The sequence below is a fragment of the Natrix helvetica genome (genome assembly GCF_964273705.1).
Source record: "Natrix helvetica genome assembly, chromosome: 13".
Lineage (NCBI taxonomy): Eukaryota > Metazoa > Chordata > Lepidosauria > Squamata > Natricidae > Natrix > Natrix helvetica.
The window spans coordinates 16,380,300-16,403,097 of NC_138557.1; the positions used below are offsets into that span (position 1 = coordinate 16,380,300).

Here is a 22,798-nt window from a genome sequence, read left to right on the forward strand (position 1 = left end):
AGAAAGATGAGGTGGAAGAAGCCATGATGGGCTCCGTGCTGGGGAGGGGGCCTTGTGGGTGATGGCCAGGGCAGGAGAGGCTGTGTGTGGATGTCAGAGCTCTTGGGGGGGCAGCTGCCTCAGCCCTGCATCCCTCCCCCCCCACTGCCAGCATTTTGGCAGGACGTGGTGCAGTCTACCAAAGGTGGCTGTGGAAGAGGTCAGAAAAGGTCAAGATGGCAGGTGGGAGAGTGTGAACATTTATTTATTTATTTGTAAACAAATAGAAGGAAACGTATGAAAACACATGAAAAAATGGCACAAATAAATGGATATAAATAAGCAAAACATAGCCATAAACACATAAAAAGAGTACATATATAAATGGGGACAGTAGGATAGGGACGGTAGACATGCTGGTGTGCTTATGCAACATAACCCTGCCCGCTTTGGGCATGCATCACAGGGGTGAAATTCAGCAGGTTCTGGAGAACCTGTAGTGGACATTTTGAGTAGTTAGGGGAACTGGCAAAAGTCACCTCTGGTTGGCCCCAGAGTGGGGTGGGAATGGAGATATCCTTCCCCCAGGAGAGGAGAGGGAATGGGGATTTTGCAGTTTCCTTCCCCTGCCACGCCCACCAAACCATGCCCACCGAACTGGTAGTAAAAAAAATTGAATTTCACCACTGATGCATTGCATATGTGACCTGTGCAAAAAAGGGGCAAGTCTTTACTGGCATAGTTGCAGCTCTCATCCTCCCCCCACTGAAGATGTCATGGCAGCCTTTGCCTTCTCCCAGCCCCCAAAGGAGGCAACTTCAGTGGGTCTTTCACCACTGTGGTTTTAAAATATCCTTTGTCCTTTTCCCCTCTTTTCCCATTACTCTCTGTGGTATGGATGTTTGATACGAATAGCCGCCACTGTCTCTGCTCTGCTCCCACCGGCTGCTTCTGGATGTTGCAGGCATCTTGCCGTCTTCTGCTTGGGGGCTACTCTGCCCCCCAGACCCTTTTAGCCTGGTTTGCAGGAGAGGTCAGGGCCTAGCTGCTGCAGATGCTTCTTCCTGGGGTGTCCAAACTTGGGAAGTTTAAGACTTGTGGACTTCAACGCCCAGAATGTTTGGACACCCCTGTTTTAAAGGAATCTCTGCATGGATGGCTGCTGATCCAACCAGCAAAGCAACCGGTCCGACCAACGGTATCTCATCGGTCTAGTCTCAAATGAATTACAGGTTTAGAATTTTCTTGTTGCTGTATCTTTGGAGATTCTCCGTCATCCAAGTCATGGTTGTCCCAAAGGTGCTTTTTAAAAGACAACTGGACTTTCTTGGGTTCCCCCCCCTTTCTTGAAGACCTTTTACTTTGAGAAGTGAAAAGCCTTCAAAGGAAAAGAAATTCAAAAAAGTCCAGTTGCCTTTTGCAAAACACCTTTGGGCCTTGTTGCTGTGCTTTCTACCATGCGTGCTATTTTGGGGTGTCTGCGTCAGTGATTTTGCTCATTCAAATCTCATTTTCTTAGTCTTTTGGGTATTCCCGGATGCCGCTGGCTGCGGACTTTATTTCTGGTGGGTATTTGGGGACTGGGGTGAAGTTGTGGGAGTTTCATCACTAGAAATGTTGTAGGATCTCCTGCTTGGGGAGGGGGGGTTGGACTAGATGACCTACAAGGTCCCTTCCAACTCTGTTAATCTGTAATCTGTCTTTTAATCCATCACCCTGCTCAAGCAGGAGAATCTATACTGTCTCAGACAAGTGGCTCTCCAGTCTCTTCTTAAAAGCTTCCAGTGATGCAGCAGCCACCACTTCTGAAGCCAAATTGTTCCATTGGTTGATTTTTCTCACTGTTCGGAAGTTTCTTCTTAATTCTTCTTAATTAAGGTTGCTTCTCTCCTTGATGAGTTTCCAACCATTGTTTCTTGTCCTGCTCTCTGGTTCTTTGGAGACTTTGACCCCCTCTTCTTTGTGGCAGCCCGTCAAGTACCGGAATACTGCTGTCATGTCTTCCCTGGTCCTTCTTTTCTCTAGACTAGCCAAGCCCACACCCTGCAGCCGTTCTTCATATGTTTTAGTCTCCAGGCCTTTGATTGTCTTAGTTGCTCTTCTCTGAACTTTTTCCAAATTACATTTTCTTTGTAATGTGGTCTTTCTTTGCTAGACCCTCCAATCTCAGTTTAAGCAAGTATTAGGAAATGGTCTTTTTCTTAGCGAAAAGTAAAATAGGGAGCTGAACATGTGCAAGCAAACTGAAGTTCTCTAGCCAGCTTGTTTGCCTCCTCCAGGTGACCCAGGTGCCATCTTCCTGCTGCTATCATGCTGCAGTTTCCGATCCAGCTGTCCGTCTCCCGCCCAAAGTTGCCAGCCCCACGCAGCTCCCCACGTGACACCAGGAGAGAAATAGCTGCAAAGGGTTCTGCTGTAGGCTGCCACCCGCCCCCTATTGTGCCCCGGAGCCCCAGTTTTCCCACTAAGCATCTGGTTCTCTCTTGGGAGTGAATGCCAGCAGCATCTCCTCCCTCGGGTGCCCTGCCTCCCACCCTGCCCACGTGCCCATGGCTGACCTCCAAGGCCTTTTCCTCTGTCCTTGCCTCTAATCCAGAAATTCAGAAGTGGGAAAGGGGCCTCACAGAGTCCATTCTCCTCTGACTAGCAACCCAGGGTTCAGCTGCAGCGGGTAAAGCAGGGGTGTCAAACTCAAGGCCCGGAGGCCAGAGCCGTACTTAGTTCTGGCCCGTGGGGCTGCCTTGGAAATAGCGAAGGAGTGGCTCACGGTGCTTCTGCCAGTGAAAATGGAGCTCGGGGGCCCGTTTTCACTGGCAGAGTGCTCAGGCCACCCCCGACATGAGTGACATTGAGCTGACCCCTCCCCTCCTGGCCACACAACTCCGCTCACACCAAGTCCAAACAACCTTGATGCAGCCCTCAATGAAATTGAGTTTGACCCTGCTGTTCTAAAGGGACCAGACAAAAGAGAGAGAGAGAGAGAGAGAGAGAGAGAGAGAGAGAGGGAGGGAGGGAGGGAGGGAGGGAGGGAGGGAGGGAGGGAGGGAGGGAGAGAGAGAGAGAGACCCTAAGGTACGGTTTCTCAACCTTTGCTACTTTAAAATGATGGATGTCAACTCTCAGAATTCCCCAGGCAGCGAGCTGGCTGGGGAATTCTTGGAGTTGAAGACTACAAGCCTTAAAGTTGCCACGTTTGAGAGACGATGCCCTAAGGGCAGAATGACAACGGCTCCACAGTTTCAGTGAGATAGCAGACCTGTATGCTACTCGCAGCTGATCATCAGGGTCACTTAGGAGGCCCTTCCTTCCCCTCCCCCACACAGCCCATTCACACACACCCCGGGGCTCTTCTCGCAGGGCAGCGCTTCCTAATTTTATGCTTCACCATCAGCAGCCTGAACTCGTCGCTGGCCACAATGTGGCCTTTAATATTAATAGACTTTGCATATTAAGCATTTCCCAAGGACACACAAGACTGTACAATGCGAAAGATCAGCTGCATTTATGGTGAAAATGTCCAAGGGTGTCAGGTGGCGCATCCTATCCTGGGGCAAGGGCTCCCTGGAGAAAGGGGCAAGGAGCTCTTTGCCCCAAAGGGTGACGCTTGAGCCGATCAGAATGTTTTGATGGGTTAATGGCTGAATGGTGAAGGGTATTTGTGGAAATCCCTTGAGGGGGGGGGATGCTCCCTCTGACCTTCCCTGGTTGACTTCGGTGGAAATTGGGATGCTGGCCTGACAGCTGCTGCTCCCACCCATCCCCGATCTCCAACAATCATGGCTCCCTGCAATGCCTCCATGCAGTCCCCCAGAAGCCTGGGTCGTTGCTCCAGAAATTGCCCTTGGTGGGGTAGAGGGCTACTTTAAGAGCAGCCAGCTAAGGACCCCCTGCTCCATCTCTGGGCTTGGGAAAACCCAGTGGAGGCACTGCGGGAGAAAGAGGAGAGCAGGCAGGTCTGTGTTCATGCATGAGAGAAGAACTCAGTTGGTCTCCATGGTCTCTTTTCGGCTGCTTTTTCCAGTGCTCTGCCTTCTCTGCACCAGCCTTCTCTCCTGGCCACAGAGCATGCTTCTGGACCCTGTGGCTCAAGAGATTCCATCTCATGGGGCCCAGGATAGGGGACTTTTCTGGCATGACCCCTACCCTCTTGGAACCTCATGCCCCTCACGGCGAGACTGCCCCACCTTCTTGGCCTTCTGAAGGGCCCCTAAAACTGGGACCCCAATGGGACCCTCCACACCGCAGGTGATTAGTGGACTAGGAAGAAGATCCCACCCTATTGTCTTCTGCTTTTATTTTCATTGATGTAATATTTACTCTTTTAATATTTGTACCTCTGTTTTTATAATGTTGGTAAAGCTGCCCAGAGTCACTTGATAGTGAGATGGGCAGCATGTAAATTTAGTAAATTAATAGTGTAGGGGGGAGGGTGTCAGTGGAAGGAGAGTGTGATGGATCTGAAGTGAGGGCATGGAAGGATTCAGGACATGGCTGCCCCTTGGCCAGAAGGGACGGGAAACAGTCTTGCAGAGTCTCAGACCCAGAGGGAAATTTGAGGTTGTCCTGCCTGGTCCAGCCAATTCCACCTTTTTCTCTGCTGAGTTTTGAATGGAGTGAGTGCGCTCTCTGATTCTTTTCCAGTGGGGCCTGAGGAAGCCTTTCTGCTCAGCAGGGGCTCACACCGTCTCAGTATGGGTGGGTCTTAAAAAGCACCCAGGATCTTGACCCAAGAAATACTTGGCTGGAAATGATGCTGTCTCTCTCAAAGACTGCCTTCACTTTTTTAACTGCTGAAGGCAAACTGGTGGCATTGTGCACATTGCTCCAGGAGCAGGAAGGAGCCCTGTCAACCTCTGACAGATCGTGTGGTGACACCTGCCATGTTGCTGCCACTTCAGTTTTTGATATCTGACTTACTAACAGCTGCCCACAAGCCCAGAGAAGCACGACATCGCTGGGAGATCTATGACAACTTTATGCCACTAGCTTGAAGCAGCCTTCTTGCCACCACCGAGTCCTCCCTGCCAGCCTGCTGCTGCCATCTCTTTGCAGGACATCTCAACCACATAAATTTGCTGCAGGGACAACTTGCTGTGGGCACCCGACGGAGAGCTGGGTGGGCTGGCGAGCGAGCAGCCTGTATCAGAGGGGACAGCGATGGGCAGGGCTGCGCCAGATGGCAAGTGAATGGGTGTGTGTGTATGTCGAAATGGGAAGTCCCTGCTGCCCCGCAAGATATTTTTTAAAGCCACATTGCTTAAGGTTTGACTGGGAAGTCATTGCGCACCCCCCCCCTCAACAGTCCACTCGCCCGCCCGCCCACCCGACTTTACATCCAGCACTCACAGTGAATTAACGGTGCTCAGATGTCCTGCAAAGAGATGGCAGCAGTGAGTTGGCAGTGGGGAGAAGGCTGCCCCCTTCTGGCAACATTGAGCTAGCATTGACAAGGCCTCCCATTCCTGATTTGAAGCCCACTGTGTCTCTGAAGGTCCGTCCACCTTAGTGACGAAGAGAGGAAAGAGATCCCCTGCTTCCTACCACAAAGGACCACTCGCCCTTCCCCCACACTGTGGCCCTCGTGCTGAGAAAGGTGGCTGTGATGCCTTTTCAAGCACTATTGGAGGAAAGGAATGGCCCAGGACCCATTTTGATCTGGGTCTAATGCTAGGAAACCTTCCATTGCAGCAGGAAACCTGATTCCACCTGGTCTGAGTAATCTGGATGGAGGTGCTGGACAAGGACACTGGACAATCCACAGGAGGTGGCAGTTGATGACCCACGGGGGGTATTCTGTCCTGATTCATTGGCTGCACATCGTCCGGGCTCAGCCAGGGTTGGATGATGGCTGGAAAACAGAAGGGCTCTCTTCGCATGGAGTTGCTGGAGGAGGGGGGGATGTTGGTGATTTCTAGAAAAAAGCATTGCAACTTCCTCTGGATTGGGCTGGAGGCCTCTCAGTGACGCAGGTGGGCAGTTTGGGGTGGGGAACTTTGCTTCCCGAAGGACCAGTTCCTCACTCTGATTTTGTCTATTGGAGGAAGGTGCATATTAATAAAAATGTAACGTATAAAATGGATATATGTCTATCAGGTAGACATGTAAGAGGACAGTGATGTTATTGCATAGTAGTCAAAACTCAGAAGGATTCTGGTAGCCCCTGTTCAGACAAACAAGTTTAATCTGAACAACTGTTGGCTCAGGTTCCTTCCAGTAATGGAAATCAGAAGAACCGCTTGGTTTCATCAATCCCTCTTTGGCATAAGCCAAAGATCTAAAGGACAAAGTGGCCAGAGTCATCTAGGTGAGATGCATGGTGTAGAAAACAAACAAAGAAGCCTTTATTAAAAGGCAGAAGCTTTTGCTACCTGTAGCTCGCAATACACTTTAATTCACTTTCTTAGCCTGAAAAGGGGCTTCTGGCTTCCTCCTAATTGATGCCTATCAAAGACAATGGAGCTTCTCATAAGCTGCCTGAGAAAAAAATTCCACCTGGGCTTCAGCTCGGTGTAGACACCCTCCTTATTCACCATTTACTGTGAAGCAGAAAGGAGCATGTTTCCCCAGAAAAGCCAAAGAGTGCTTATTTATTCACGCAGTTCATGGTGGCCCAACCATTTGTTCCCAGCTTCAGACAAATTAGCCAACCGACCAACCACCGAATCCTCCACTCTGTCCAGGTTTGGCTTCTTCATGTAGGTGGCCATTCCGTTGTCTTCCTGGACAAGGTGAGTGAGATAAAGAGGGTGGATCGGGGAGCTTTTTGCCTCATTGACATAAAGGATCCCTTGGGTTAGAAAAGGGGATCATAATGCTGTAAGCAGAGGGGGGCTGCTGCCGGTTTGGCCTGGTTCCGTAGAACTGGGAGTGGCCCGGAGCAGCTGAGAGCGGAGCGGTACGGTGGCTTTTTTGGCCCACCCACCTGCGCTCGCTTGCTCTATACCTAGCAAAAGGCAAATTGTGCATGCACGCAAAGCGTGCGGTGCCTGCGTGACCCCTGACAATCAGCTGGTTGTCGCAGGGGTGGTGGAATGTGCATGCACACTCAGCGCGAGTCAGGCACACATGAATGTAAAACGTGCGTGCCGATCACCGAACTAGTAGTGACAGTAAGTGCAACCCATCACTGGCTATAAGGCAGGGCTCTCCAACCTTGGTGACTTTAAGACTTGTGGACTTCAACTCCTAGAGTTCCTCAGCCAGAGTTGAAGTCCACAAGTCTTAAAGTCGCCACGGTTGGAGAGCCCTGCTGTAAGGTGTAAATCTGAGCTTTCTGTGTATTGGCTAAAAGATGGTTGTAAGTTGGGTACGGTTGGGCCAGCCAAAAATGAGCTTTTCAGACTAGCCATGATGCCTCCATCCGTTTCCCTTGGCAAAGACCATTGGTTATTGTTGCCCTTCATAGGAATCAGAGAGGAATATTTAGAATGTTACCTCTACTACATCTTTCTAGATCTGGCTGATTTCCTAGCAGGTGGCAGGGAAACATGATGGGATAGGTGGTCTTATCTTCCAAAGCATTCCAGGCCACTAAGCATACAATCAAGATGCAGAAAAAAAAAACATGCTTTCTTGGCCTTTCCCCCAAATTCAATGTGCTTTTAGGTACTTCAACAGATTTGCATTTTTGTGCAGATCTTGTACAAAATGTACTTTTTATCTTCTCACTTCAGGAAAGGATGAATTTCGGCGCACAGGTGCATTTGATTTCCCTTCTAAAGATCCTCTAAAGGTGTGAACTGGGCAATTCTATTAATATTCAGATGGAACTAATTTCCCTTCTGTCCTTTCCTGCTTCTGAGAGGATTCAGAGAGAGAGAAATGACAGCCTATTTTTTAGTGCAAGAGAGAAGGTTTCAAGTTCTTCTCCTAGGATCACAAGAAGAATCCAGATGGGAAAAAGGAAGAGCCAGCTCAAAGGCCCCTGTTAAAGCCACCGGCCCTTCATCCTCAGAAGGCTGCTACCCAAAACGCTGTGGAATACCAAGGAAAATAGATGTTCCTCAGTTGTTCTTCTCTGCATGAAAGCCCTATTGCTATTCTTGGCCCCTCTCATCATTGAGTTAGATACAGCCAAAACCCTACAGCCTGAAAATTTGATTTCCCAGATAGACTGCAACAGAATTCAAGTTTATTCCGATGCTTTGGAAAATAGGCTGACCCTCCTCTTCTTTGATGGGCTGCCATAAAAAAGGGGGTGTCAACTAATTTTCCAAAGCACCAGAAGGCAGCACAAGAAGCAATGGATGGAAGCTAATCAATGAGAGAAGCAACCTGGAACTAAGGAGAAATTTCCTGACAGTGAGGACAATTAATCAGTGGAAGAGCTTTGCCTCCAGAAGTTGTGGGGGGCTCCATCACTGGAAGCTTTTAAGAAGAGATTGGACAACCATTTACCTGGAAGAGTATAGGGTCTCTTTCTGGAGCAGAGGGTTGGACTAGAAGACAACCAAGGTCCCTTCCAACTCTGTTACTCTTTGGGCCCTTTTGAAATAATCTCCTTCCCCTTCGTGCCTCCTCTCCTCCTTGACTTCACATGATTCCCCCTGTCCCATTGGGGCCTTTTTTTCCAAAGAGTCGCTCAAACACAAAGACTGATTCAATGGGGTTTTATTGATTTCCCTTTAACATCTCAAGTGCTTCAGATCATCCCACGGCATAGGCGGTACACAAATGTTAAACCTGAAAAAGCAGATGTGTGGCGAAACATCTACCTAGATACAGAGCCATCTTTTCAGATCCTTGAGCCAAGGGTGACATAAAATGCTCGTCCGCTGGGAGAACTTTGGCAGGAATGGAGGGGAGGGGGCGTTTCTGCCCCTTACACCTTGACAAAGAGTGTTGAATATGCAAGAGAATACAGAGCCCTTCCAAAGCCCACCAAGACAGCTCAGAGCCACCTCTCTTCCTGCATCGTGGGAGGGAATTGGATTCCAGGCTGTTTAATGCATGCACACAAGAACAGACAGCCTCACCCCCAGAGCCTGCCTCCTTCGGAGCATCCAGAAAGGAAGGAGGGGGGGCATCGCCCAAGTCTTTCAGAAGTGCTCGGCTTCGCCTTTTCATGCTTGGATGGTTCCCAGATGCTACGTCTGGATTGAGACCACAGTCCAAGGCTGTTTTCATGGTGAGGGGGGTGGGGGGTGGGGGGGCAGGGGAGGAAGAGCCATGGGGCCCCAGCACCACTTTCCGCCTTCTTGATGGGCCTCCAAGCGGTCACCCCCAGAATCGTTCCCGGGGTCCCCTTGGCACGAGGCCAAGCTCACTATTCCGTCTTGGCATCTGAATGAAGAGGGTGGGTTCTTGAGGGGCCCCCGTGCATTCAGACCCAGGCCACAATCACTCGGCCAAACAACTGGCAGTTTAGGATGTGGCACCCTAAACAGCATCCGGTTCAGATCTAGGCTGCCCACGGGCAGGGAGCACAGCGAGGGTTACTCTTTAGAAACAAGGTTTTGCTGGTTACGCCATCGAAGGGGAGGGTGGGTCACACATGCAGTCTCAATGATACACCTCTGTACACACACGGCATCTCCAGCGGTCTGATCCAAGGCCATCCAGGGACAGGTTGGGCTCAGACAGGAGTGGTTCGTCTGTTGGCGGGGTTGTTATGCAAAGATTCCTTGAACTCTTTGGGCAAGGAGTTGTGGATCTGTAAAAAACCGTGATCTCTCTCTGAGTTCAGCAAAGTCCCAATAGTCACCTTGGAAGGATCTCTGGAAAGAGTGAACATGGAGATGTCGGTGGACGGGATGGTGTTAAAGCCTTTGCCGATGGGGGACAGGTCCCTCGACCGCGGCTCCGTGGAGCGGGAGCTGGATCGCCGTCGGAACCGGTAGCGATAGGTGGGCAGGCGGGCAAAGGTGGACTTCTTCAGGAGAGCCACAGAGTGGGACTTGGCCCGGATCTGGCGGTGCTTCTCGATGTACATGTGGACAGCAACGACACCGACCATCTCGGCAATGATGAAGGAGAGGGCACCGAAGTAGAAAGACCACCCGTAGGAATAGCTCTTCTTGGAGTCACTCTGCCCAGGGTCTCCCGCGTTGGCCGAGATGTAAACTATGATCCCAATGATGTTGCTGAGCCCTGAAAGGAAGAGCAGAGAGCAAGGCAATGTAAGTCGGGTCTCTGGCATCTGAAAAGAGACACAGCCCAGCTCAGCATCTGCTGTCACTTTGCTCGCTGTCCTTCTGATGCTCTCAATCAATGTTTGTCAACCTTGGCAACCTTAAGATTCTGGACTTTAATTCCCAGAATCTCCCAGCCACTCCTTACACAGATAAGCTGGAGACACCTTTCTAGCATTGGTACTATAAATAGGCCTGCAGGATTTCCGGTGAATTTATAAATTTCCATTATGCAATCCGTAATGGAATCCATCCCCATTTAGAGTGGCAGAATGCAACCACAACCGGCAAGGGGTTCAAGCCTAAAAGCAGGGTACCTGGTGTTTCTGGACCCAGGATCTATTTAGGATCATCCTCCGTCATCCAGACTTTCCTGGCAATTATAGAGACCCCACAAAGTGCTTCTGTTGTGATGCCAGAACCCAGGCGAATGACATTTCCTGGTTATTTTTGACACTGGAAGTCAACCTACAGTAGATATCAGAGTTGGGTTTTGCTGCCAGTTCGGAATGGAACGTGCAAACGTAGTAGTGGTGCGCAGAAGCATCGCGCACAAGCGAACTGGTAGTAAAAATAATAGAAACCCACCACTGGTAGTGGATCTGTCTTGTGCAAACTTTTTAAGGGCAGCAACAGATCCCTCATAGTGGGGAAGTTCATCTGTTGGAACCAAAGAAGGAATTGGATCTCTTTATCCTTTTGTTTTCAACATGGTATCAGCAATGTGTGGGAACAAGGTCGCCATGGTATATGTGCAGATCAGTTTTCCTGATTGGAACACATATATGGAATTTGGGACTGAAATAAATTGAGTATTGAACGCGGGTTGAGCTGGATGCCCACTGGGAGGACCCAATTTAGAAAGCTGTGCTTGCAAAGACAATAGCAATGCTTAGATCTTAACAGGGACTTTCCAAACTGAGGAAGTTACTAGCAGCATAGGAAACACGTGGTAAAAGCGCTTAAGCAGGTAGAGCTAAATATAACCATGTTTAGGCAGAAATGCTTTATGTAACCAATGATATATTAGAATGCTTTTATTTCCTTATACGCTCTTAATAAAAGGGGGGTCCAGATAACGTTCTGGGCCACTCATGCATCAAGGAACCTTGTGTGTTGTCTTCATTATGAGTGGTCCACTCTTTGCGGGAGGGCAAACCCGCAGCAATGGTCGCCACCCATAATTGCTCTGTGAGGGAGCTTAGTAGTTCTTAAATATGATAAATAAATAAATAAAAATTCAAGTGACATCAAGAGGAACAAGAACAAGCAATGGGTGAGACGCTTTAAGGCCAGGGTGGGCTAGCATCTCCCAAAACTGTTTTTTTTAAAAGGTTGCATCTGGTTTTTCTTTTAAAAAGGCCTCAGAGGTTCAGACTCGGAATGGGAGAAGCGACAGGAAAAACGCAAGATGGATTTCAGTTATGAAGATAAGACAGTGTTCCACGGATGTGATCTTGAAGGTGTAGAAGCCCGTGATTAGACGTGAAACATGCGTAAAAGGCATGTATAAAAATTCTGAAGGCAAGATAAATATGATATCATTCTTTCTGGTTCCTTCATGATATCTGCACAGATTCCACATCTGACTCTGTGAAATCCCTGTTTTCTAAGCCTCGCAATTCAATATTTATTTTTTACTTTTGCAGTTTCTTTGCAGCTTCTTAATCATAGAGCCCATAAAACTGATCTCATGTAATACTTTGATGTGCTTTCCCTTGTCTAGCTTCACACAGGCAAGGTCCAAATATGATTTCTTTACTTTATTAGATAAACCGGGTCGTGGTAACTGCAGGCTGTTATTAGGGCTTTATTGTTAAGAACAGCCAATTGCGGCTTAAGGCCATAAACCATGGTTGAAATAAATTATGACTTACTGTAAAGCACAAAAACAAACATTGTGGTTTGTTAAAAGAAACCATTAATGAGTGAGCCTTATTCCCCCCTCCTTCCGTATCTTATCTGTGTATTGTTTTGTAATCCATTTCTATTGTATCTATATGGAAAATGCTCCAATATGAAATCGGAGTACTTAATGTTGCAAGCTTATTTCATGGTCCCGATCCAGGCTGGTGTCAACCATGGTGAACTGTGTGAAAACAGGACTCACCTGCAGAAACAAAAAAGATGCCTGCGCTCAGGATGACGTTGAGTTTGCTCTTGTAAAACTCACTGGCCGCCACGCAGAGACCCCCAAAGAACAGGAGCCCCACGCTGAGGAGGGGGAAGATGCTGGAGGCTCTTACAGCACCTGGAGGGAGACAAGAAGAGTGTTGGGGTCTGGAGAGGGCAGTTGCAGCTGGCTAAGGAAGGCCAGAGACTATCCCCGGTGGGGGGGGGGGCAGCAGCCTCTGCAGAGGGGTCAAAAGGACACCTGCGACCGTGCAGTGAAAGCCCCTTCTGCAGGTGTCACACACGCCCAAAGACTTCCATTATGGCTACCATCTTGACTTTTTCAGGCACTGACCCTGCATAGAGAAATCAGACTGCTTGCTCTCTCTTTCAGTAGAGCCAACTGGCCAATGGAGGTATCAGCACATCTCCTGTGCTGGGTTTGAGAAAAAGGCTAGAGAAGAGGCAATGTTTGGATTATCTGCTCTAACAGAAGGACAGAGTCGGAAGGGACCTTGGGGGTCTCTAGCCCAACCTCCTGCTCAAGCAGGAACCCTATGCCAGTGGTCCCCAACCTTTGTGGCTTGATGGCCTGACTCAGGGGTGGGTTCCTACTGGCGTTGGTACCAATTCGATGTGCGTTGCTCACACATGCACAGTTCACTATAAATTGTTCTGCTCGTGCACAAAGACCCTGAAAAGCTATTAAAAGTCATGCTGGCAATGGCAGTGGAGACCGGGCAACCAGTTCGGGGGCGTGGCCAGCCTGAGTCACTGTTGGTTCTGGTCGATCCAGGCCAAATTACCACTACCGGTCTGCCCGAACCGGTGAAAACCGGTAGAAACCCACCTCTGGCCTGGCTGGTGGGGAGGGAGGGGGAACTGGGCTTCATGAGAAGCGGGCCAGCACACACGTATATGCGCACAGCTGGACTCCCACAATGCACACACAGCTTGACTACAAGTTGAGCTGCCTGCCCATGTGTGGGTGTGCCAGCCCATTACTCATGCAGCCCAGTTGCAAATGAGCCATAACCTGTTAGTGGGCTGTGGCCCCGGGGGTGGGGGGGGGTGGGGGGGGTGGGGGGGGTGGTTGGGGACTCCTGCCCTGTAGCATTCCAGACAAATGTTTGTCCAATCTCTTCTTTAACGTCTCCAGTGTTGGAGAATTCACAATTTCTGGAGACAAGCTGTTCCACTGATTCATTGTTCTAAGTGTCAGGAAATTTCTCCTCAGTTCTAGGTTGCTTCTCTCCTTCATTAGCTTCCACCCATTGCTTCTTTTCCTGTCTTCTAGTGGTTGACTCCCTATTCTTTATGGCAGCCTCTCAAATATTGGAAAACCGCTGTAACAAAAATTAGGAAGGAAGGTAATCTTCAGTAGTTATCTCACTGCTTTAGAAGGAATGCAGTGCTTAGAAAAGGGTTTAGGGTCCCTGTTTCAATGTGGGCACACCTTAATTTCACTCCCCCCCCCGCAAGAAGATTGGTGTGGTTGCCCCACGTATGGGTGAGGCAGCCTTTCCTGACTGAGTCACCCACCTCTTGCCCCACCAGGATCCCTGAACTTACGCAAGAGATACTCAGCCGCATCCTGTTCATAATCGGCATCTTCTGGGAAATGGTTGATCTGCTTGCAGATTCCTCGGAAGGTCCCTGAGGGGGGAAAGAGGAGGCGGGGATGTCAAACTCTCGGAAGCACCAGGATGCTGGACCAGACCAGCCAGGGCTGACAAGGCCTCTGCATCTTGGGATGATGGGGTCCCTCGGCCTGCTCCAGCAGTGGAGAAAGAGGATGTGCAGCCACCATCCATCCTCCCAGATACAGGCCATTCTACAACCCTGCCTAAGGTCAATGTCCTGCCATGCCTGCTTTTTAACCAAGGAGGTTGAGCTCCAAGCCGTTCACGGTGAGCTCCCTGTACAAAGAGGGTCTCCTTGACGTTATCACCCACCTTTGGCCTCTTTGGCAGCCCACAGGGGTTGTACAGAGTCCTCCTGTGCCCCACCAGCAAGGACAGGCAGAGACAATGGACTTGTATCAACCCCTGAAGGTGGGCAAGCATCCCAAAACCATGTCCAGAATTCATTTAGCTGCCGATTCCCCATTCAAAGTGTTAAAATCTTCTCCTGGAGAATCTATTGTAATTGTTTTAAAAGAGTTCAATAAAATGAGACAGAAAGCTCCGACATACAGACAGATCCGGCCCTCTAAATCACCCCCAAGTGCAAAGGTCACCCCTGGCACAATTCATGCAGTTCTTAGCCAATGGTGGTGTGGACTGTTTGCATCTTGGGCTTTACATTCCAGGGTTGCCTGAGATGGGCTGAATTTAACATCCTGTAAACATACATACGTATACACACACACGCACGCACGCACACACGCACGCACTTTATTTAAATTGATATTGTTGTTGTAACAGGATTAATCCCTTGAGGAGACAGCAAAGTTTGGCAATCTCTCTAAAATTCAATTGAAATTGGGTTAAGGAGGCTGAAAGCAAAGGCAGGCTTACCTCCCCCCCACCTCCTCCCTCCTCCCTCCCCCCCCCCCCCCCCCGTCACCCTGGACCGGCCCCGGGGCTAGCAAAGGCCTCCGTGCTTGGTTTGAGTACCTGGCCAGAAACATTCTGGTAAGCAAGTGCAGTTTTATTTTTAATAACACAAATCTCTAAGTTGCTTGAGCTGCTTCCCCTGGTTGTAACTTCTCTCCTTCTGTCTCCCTGCTCTCCCTGTAGATGGGATCAGCTTTTGCTGTGCAGGTAACATCTGTCTACTTGGAGTCATAATCCACAAAAACAATGACAAACCAAATCATGGATGTTGCTGATTTCCTAACTCTGAAGTGACCCTGTGGTCACCTCTAAGAACCCTAAAACGATCCTGCCCTCAGCTGTAGTTACAGCTCCCACCTTCATAGACTATTCCCCTTGGCCAGGTTTTAACAGATTAACAGAGTTGGAAAGGACCTTGTAGGTCATCTAGTCCAACCCCCGCCCAAGCAGACCCTACACCACTTCTGACAGATGGCAGTCCAGTCTCCTCTTGAAAGCTTCCACGGATGAAGCTCCCACAATTTCTGAAGGCAACTTCTATTCCATGAGTTGATTGATCTCACTGCCAGAAAGTTTCTCTGTCTTTCTAGGTTGAATCTCTCCTTGTTCAATTTCCATCCATTATTCCTTGTCTAGCCTTTGAGTGCTTTGGAGAATAGTTTGACCCCCTCGTCTCTGTGACAATCCTCCAAACACTGGAAGGCTGCTATCCTGGCTCCCCTGGTCCTTCTCTTCACTAGACTAGCCGTGCCCAGTTCATGTGCAGCAATCAAGCTCCTGCATCAAGACAAGAGATTCTCTGGGGCTGGAGGTGAAGGCTGCCCTGTGGTGGGGTCAATTCTCCACATCTTGAGCAGTTGCCTGACCCCGTTTCTGGACGGAGCGCAAAGGTCTTCTGCGCATACTAATTGGGCCTCTTGGCTCTGGCTGCCTAGAACTCGCTTCCGTTGAGGTCCTGCTTCTGATCATCCTTTTTGGCCATCTAATTTAACTTGCCCTTGGGCCAAGGAGACAATCTTGCTCAAGCCTGCGTCCCATGATGGTGATAACAATGGACAAAGTTGCACAACAAATGTGCCCCTGCACAAATCAGGCCAGCGAACGGCCATGTTCGTTCCGGAGATCGTGGCAGTCAGCCTGGGGCTGCTTTGGCAGGACTTAGAGACCTCCTGGGGATCGCTCTATAATTTAATAAAGGGGGAAAAAACCACCCAAATAAAGTGCTCTTCCTCTGCTTGAATTCACCTATCACTTTGCATCCCCCCCCCTTCCCAGTGGCCTTCTGCAGAACGAGAGCTAATTGCAATATGAGTAATATTGTCTTGTAAACAGTTCAATCTCCCCCCCCCCACCTGCACCCTGTTAATTGTGTGGCAATGTCTGTTATGACTTCTTAATGAGCCTACGATCTAGCCATAGTAGCTTTTAAGCAGAGGAGTCTTCCCTTACTTGCTGCATTGCTATGATCGTGATTTGGGCACTTGACAGTAGGCTCAAATTAAGACAGTCCTAGGATCATCTTTTGCAACCTTCCTTCTGGCTTCCCTCTAGCAAAACTTGTAGGGAAGTTGCGAGTCACTCTGGTAAGATGCTCACTCTCTCCTTCACCTGTAGCAGCCATTGACCTGCCAGCCAGGGCCCTAGACTCACTGAATGACCCACAATCCTTGTTAAACCACAGCAACCGAAGTCTTCCTGTTGCTGAGTGATGCAATCACATTCGGTTGGGTTTTAGACTGCATCATTTAGGGACAGGAATTCCACTCCCAATGCCTGCTGTTAATCAAGGTAACTGCAATGGCAGCCGATTGGCCATGGTTAGAGTTCAGCCTTCCTAGGAAAAAAACCAGACCACAAAGCAGCCCCCAAATATAATTCTGATGTTAAGGCGCACCAAGATGGCTCCAGTTCTCTCGCAACCTCTGGGTGTGGGGCAGGGGTGAAATTTAGTAGGTTCTGACAGGTTCTGGAGAACTAGTAGCGGAAATTTTCAGTTGTTTGGAGAACCGGCAAATACAACCTCTGGCAGGCCTCAGAGTGGGGAGGGAAGAGAGATTTTGCAATATCCTTCCCCAGGAGTGGGGAGGGAATGGAGATTTTGCAGTATCCTTTCCCTGGAGTAGGGAGGGAATGGAGATTTTACAGTATCCTTCCCTAGGAGTGGGGAGGGACTGGAGATTTTGCACTATCCTTCCCCTGGAGTGGGGAGGGAATGGAGATTTTACAGTATCCTTCCCCTGGAGTGGGGAGGGAAGAGAGATTTTGCAATATCCTTCCCCAGGAGTGGGGAGGGAATGGAGATTTTACAGTATCCTTCCCCTGGAGTGGGGAGGGAATGGAGATTTTGCAATATCCTTCCCCAGGAGTGGGGAGGGAATGGAGATTTTACAGTATCCTTCCCCTGGAGTGGGGAGGGAATGGAGATTTTGCAATATCCTTCCCCAGGAGTGGGGAGGGAATGGAGATTTTACAGTATCCTTCCCCTGGAGTGGGGAGGGAATGGAGATTTTGCAATATCCTTCCCCAGGAGTGGGGAGGGAATGGAGATTTTACAGTATCCTTCCCCTGGAGTGGGGAGGGACTGGAGATTTTGCACTATCCTTCCCCTGGAGTGGGGAGGGAATGGAGATTTTACAGTATCCTTCCCCTGGAGTGGGGAAGGAATGGGGATTTTGCAATATTCTTCCCCCAAGATTGGGGAGGGAAAGGATTTACAGTATCCTTCCCCTGGAGTGGGGAGGGAATGGAGATTTTGCACTATCCTTCCCCTGGAGTGGGGAGGGACTGGAGATTTTGCACTATCCTTCCCCTGGAGTGGGGAGGGAATGGAGATTTTACAGTATCCTTCCCCTGGAGTGGGGAAGGAATGGAGATTTTGCAATATTCTTCCCCCAAGATTGGGGAGGGAAAGGATTTACAGTATCCTTCCCCTGGAGTGGGGAGGGAATGGAGATTTTGCACTATCCTTCCCCTGGAGTGGGGAGGGAATGGAGATTTTGCACTATCCTTCCCCTGGAGTGGGGAAGGAATGGAGATTTTGCAATATTCTTCCCCCAAGATTGGGGAGGGAAAGGATTTACAGTATCCTTCCCCTGGAGTGGGAAGGAATGGAGATTTTGCACTATCCTTCCCCTGGAGTGGGAAGGAATGGAGATTTTGCAATATTCTTCCCCCAGGATTGGGGAGGGAATGAGGATTTACAGTATCCTTCCCCTGGAGTGGGAAGGAATGGGGATTTTGCAATATCCTTCGGCTGCCGTGGCCACCAAGCCACGCCACAGAACTGGTAGTAAAAAAAATGAATTTCACAACTGGTGTGGGGTTTGCTTCTTAAAGCAAAGCTCATAGTCTGCTGCCTTCTTTTAAAAGTTTTGACTGGGTCGTGGCCCTGTGACAGCTCGTCTTCATCTCCCTGCATTTAGTGCTGCTGGAATCTGCATTGGTATTTTCTCAGTATTTCTTTTTTTTATCGTGACCGAAATAACCATCCTGGCCCCCTCCTTCTGCCTACACCACAGTCGCTGCATCCACTGACATTTTAGAATGCCAGCATTGAGCTTTGGGTTAAGTTTCACATCTTTGATAGATTTTTTGTGGGTCCTCATTGTGGAGCAGCATCTTCTTTAAGCAGTTGACACCAAGGGTACGGCTGTTATCAGTGGTGGCAGGAATATTCCAAGGCAGGGCAGGGCATCGTGCCAAATGTCTCCTCTACGACAGCGGGATTGGCACATGGTTTTGGGGCACCCTGTTCATTCCTTTGCAAGAGCCCAGCCAGCCACTGAAATAGTAAATTTCTGTGAATTGGCTAGTCTAAAGAAAAGAAGAATTAGGGGTGACCTAATAGCAATATTCCAGTATTTGAGGGGATGCCACAAAGAAGAGGAGGGTCAAATTATTCTCCAAAGCACCAGAGGGCAGGAGAAGAAACAATGGATGGAAACTGATCAAGGAGAGAAGCAACCTGGAATTAAGGAGAAACTTCCTGATAGTGAGGACAATTAACCAGTGGAACAGCTGGCCTTTGGAAATCGTGGGCGCTCCATCACTGGAGGCTTTTCAGAAGAGACTCATCTCCTGCTTGATCAGGGGGCTGGACTAGAAGACCTCCAAGGTCCCTTCTAATGTCTATTCTACTCTACTCTACTCTACTCTACTCTACTCTACTCTACTCTACTCTACTCTACTCTATTCCATTCCATTCCATTCACAATGGAATACTAAACGACGTTTAAGAAACGTAAATGCCTGTTTGCATCTTAGCCAGTGTTAAAACACCGAGACCCTCATGGCCCATTTATCATTCAGGCACATGCCAGTGATGTGGCCGTGGGGGCAGTGCTCTTGCAATGAAAAGAATAGTCAGCCCTACAACCGTGCGCCTATGCTTCCAAAAAATTCAGCGAGACTGAACAGCGGTGGGCGGTCTGTGAAAAGGAGGCTTATGTGATGCGCTGGGCGCTCCTGACTTGGCGGCCTTTCCTGGAAGGGGATAAAACACCTTTTGAGGTGTGGACTGATCATAAGAACTTGGAAGCCCTGAAGCCCCCGGAGCAGATCCGCTGGGCTCAATATTTTAACACTCTCAATTTCACCTTGCGGTGCCTCCCAGGAGGGGACATTTCCCTAGCAGATGCTTTGTGCAGAGTGCCGCAATGTAAGAGCTCTAAGCCAGAAATGATCCATTCCATCCTGCCACCTTGCAGCACCAGCAACAGGGGTGGGATTCACTTACTTTCCTTACCAGTTTGCAAATGTGAGACCATGCATCCATGCTTGTGCCCAGCCTTCCGTGTATGCACTTTGCATGGCTTGCATGCAGGCGCACGGCTTGCCTAAATAGGATGGCACAGAGCCGGGGGTGTGTGGGTGGGTGGGAGAGGCAGGCTCACCCGCGATTTCCACTACCGGTTGGGGTGAACCGATCCAAACCGGCTGAATACCACCTTGCAGCACCAGTAACCATCTGGGTGCAAGCAAAAATGCAGCCCCAGAAAGACGAGGATGTAGAGAGGATTCTAAAGGCAGCACTAGATAACGGCAAGTGCTTCCAAGACCACAAAGGTGAATGTTAATTCAGAACGGTCATAGCTGGGTAGGAGCCAAGATACACGTTTCCGAAAGTCAGCAATTACTAGTGCTAAAGAAAAGCCATATGTGAAGTTTCCAAAGAATGACCTAATTAATTTACGAGCCTCAAGACAAAGTTCAAAAGAAATCCATTCATTTATTAGGATCAATATTTTGGCATGTTCTTCTATGGAGCCAAAACTGATTCCTGCTTAATTGCGTTTGAACTTTACCCCCTGTATCCCCTCCCTTCTGTCTGTGTCATAAATCACATCCACCAACAAGGTGCTACGGCAGGCTATGAACATGCACATTTCACACATCAGCTGTGGATGTATCAGCTGTAGGAATATGAGACCTGACTCTGGCCAAAGGTATGCATGGAATTTTCCTCCCTTTTTCTATGTTGACTTGATAGTAGTCATGGAAACGCTTGACAAGTTGACACCGTGACTCTAAAACTGTGGGACATTTTGGTTTTGTAAAAATCCTACACTTGATCAAATGACAATTTTGGTGGCCATCACTTTAAAAAGACAGAGAAAGCTGTGTAGCCAGTGGTCCAGTGTGTGCTTCGGCAAAACAATGATAGGGAAAAACACCAGGACTCCTCCAACCAGCGGCCGGAGCCCAGTACCCCATGGAAGGAAATTTTCATAGTGGGATTCCCCAAATGTTCAGGAAACACAGTGATTTGGAGGATAACTGCTCTATTTTTTAAACAAGTACACTTTGTGTGTTGTCAAAAAAATCCCTTCCGCACACACCCCGGCTAAGCTGTATGTGCAGTATATTTATAGGCTGCATGGTGCTCCATAGCAAATTCTCTCTGACCATGGAGTGCAATTCACTTCAAAGTTCTGGCAGGATTTTTTTAAACATTTGGGAACAACCCAGGGAGGTGGGTCGGCAACCTTAAACACTCAAAGCGCCACAAAGGTCCTAACTGGAAGCCTCCGTTCAATTCTGGAGCCAACCAGAAGTCCAGTTCCCCACTCATCCTTCCAAGGTTGGAAACATGACGACCCAGAGACCATTGTAAAGGACTATGGGGTGAATCAGAGGTAGGTTCCTACTGATTTGGACCGGTTTGGCCGAAGAGGTGGTAACTCGGGCGGACACGTGACCCCTACCGGTTCTATCCTGGGTGCCGCCATCTTTATTTTCTGTTCTGCACATGCGCAAAACAATCTTCATTGAAAAAAAATGTATTTTCCCCCCTTTCTTAATGGTGTGTGCATGTGCAGATCTTTTAAAGTGCGCATGTGCGCAGAGCACGCAAAATTTGTCAGGCACCGAACCGGTAGTAATGCCAGCAGCAATCCACCCCTGGGTGGTATGTAAGTCTAAGTGTTCTTGCTTCTCTGATGCCCTAAGCAACATTTCCACTGGGCTCACCAAGAACCAAACTGTCCCTCCCCAAGTCTGTGGCTAATGACTAATTCTGAACCAACCTCCCAGAACAGAACCAAACTCTGTGGACCTTATCCTACGCCAGGCAGTTCCTCTTTGCTCATAAGCCAGCTTGGCAAGGGAAGCCTGAGTACGTCACACACAGACTATGAGGATACCCCCTGAGCTGACCTCAGACTATTGGGTTCATAAAAAGTCTTTCTGGAGGTTCCAAGCCTCTGGCATTTTGGAGGGCCGACCCCTTGCCCCTTTTAGAAGGCAACAAACAGTGGTTTACAATGTTTGATATTATTAATAGGTTATAGATAAAATTCGACAGAGGGCTTCATCAAATAGCGCAAAAAATTCAACAAGGCTAATTCAGGAGATGAGGATGAATAGGTATTGATGAATAGTTACAACTATTGTGTGTATAAGATTTACTATCTGGATTCAATAGAGATTGTGGAGATTGTACCTAGACGGTATACTGTTATCGTGAATATAGAAATGTTATACATAACCAAGAAAATTATATTATACATACCTATTTCCCTGGCTCAACTGATAAGGAAGTGAGCCCGTGGCTTAGTGGCTAAAACTCCTGCCTAAGATATATACAGCCCGGGTTCAAATCCCAGTAAGGGTATGGCTAGCTGATGAGAGCTAATTAGCTCGAAATTGATCTATACTAGTCTCCCTTTATTTATTTATCAGTACAAATACAACACACACACACACACACACAGACATTATATATATATATATATATATATATATATATATATATATATATATATATATATATATATATATATATATACATACACATACATACATACATACATACATATATATATATATATATATATATATACACACACATATATATATACATATATATACATATACATATACATATACATATACATATACATCATATACATATACATATACATATACATATACATATACATATACATATACATATACATATACATATACATATACATATACATATACATATACATATACATATATATATATATATATATATATATATATATATATATATATATATATATATTACACACACACACATAAAGAAGGCAATAGCATAGTGGAAACGTTGGGAGAATCAAAGCGAGGCGCTTATTGCTTGTCTGACTTTGGAGATAACTGCCAAGAGTGTCCCCAAAAGCAAGAGAGGGAGGCAAGACAACATCCCAGGGACGATTGGGGTGACCCAAGAAACAAGCAAGAAAAGACTTGGCTCAAAGGCAGCCTCCGTCCCTGTGAGTGCAGGCAGACCACATCAACCATGCCTGCTGAGCATGCTAAGGGTCCCACAAGGCCAGTGGTCACCAACTAGTGGTCCATGAGAAAGTTTTGGTGGTACGCAGAAAAATTATTTGCATTTTTTATATTGCACTAAATACTATTTATCTTTTTTAAAAATCATATTAGTGCAATTTGCTCTACAAGGCAATTTGTAGAGTGAGGTTAGATTGGGCGAGTAACTTCCTCTGTAAATTAATGTCCCGCACACCGCATATG

General features: G+C 48.2%; 1 protein-coding gene across 1 annotated transcript in view; it reads right to left on the minus strand.

Annotated features, from left to right (window-relative positions):
* Nucleotides 1-8,573: 8,573 nt before the first annotated feature.
* CACNG3 (calcium voltage-gated channel auxiliary subunit gamma 3) overlaps nucleotides 8,574-22,798 on the minus strand; it is an 88,944-nt gene continuing 74,719 nt past the window's right edge. The window contains exons 2-4 of the mRNA XM_081965332.1: nucleotides 13,794-13,877; nucleotides 12,220-12,360; nucleotides 8,574-10,068 (exon numbers count right to left, since the gene is read on the minus strand). Of these exons, the coding sequence (XP_081821458.1) occupies nucleotides 9,554-10,068; nucleotides 12,220-12,360; nucleotides 13,794-13,877 (740 nt within the window). The 3' untranslated portion in view covers nucleotides 8,574-9,553. The remainder of the gene's footprint in view (nucleotides 10,069-12,219; nucleotides 12,361-13,793; nucleotides 13,878-22,798) is intronic.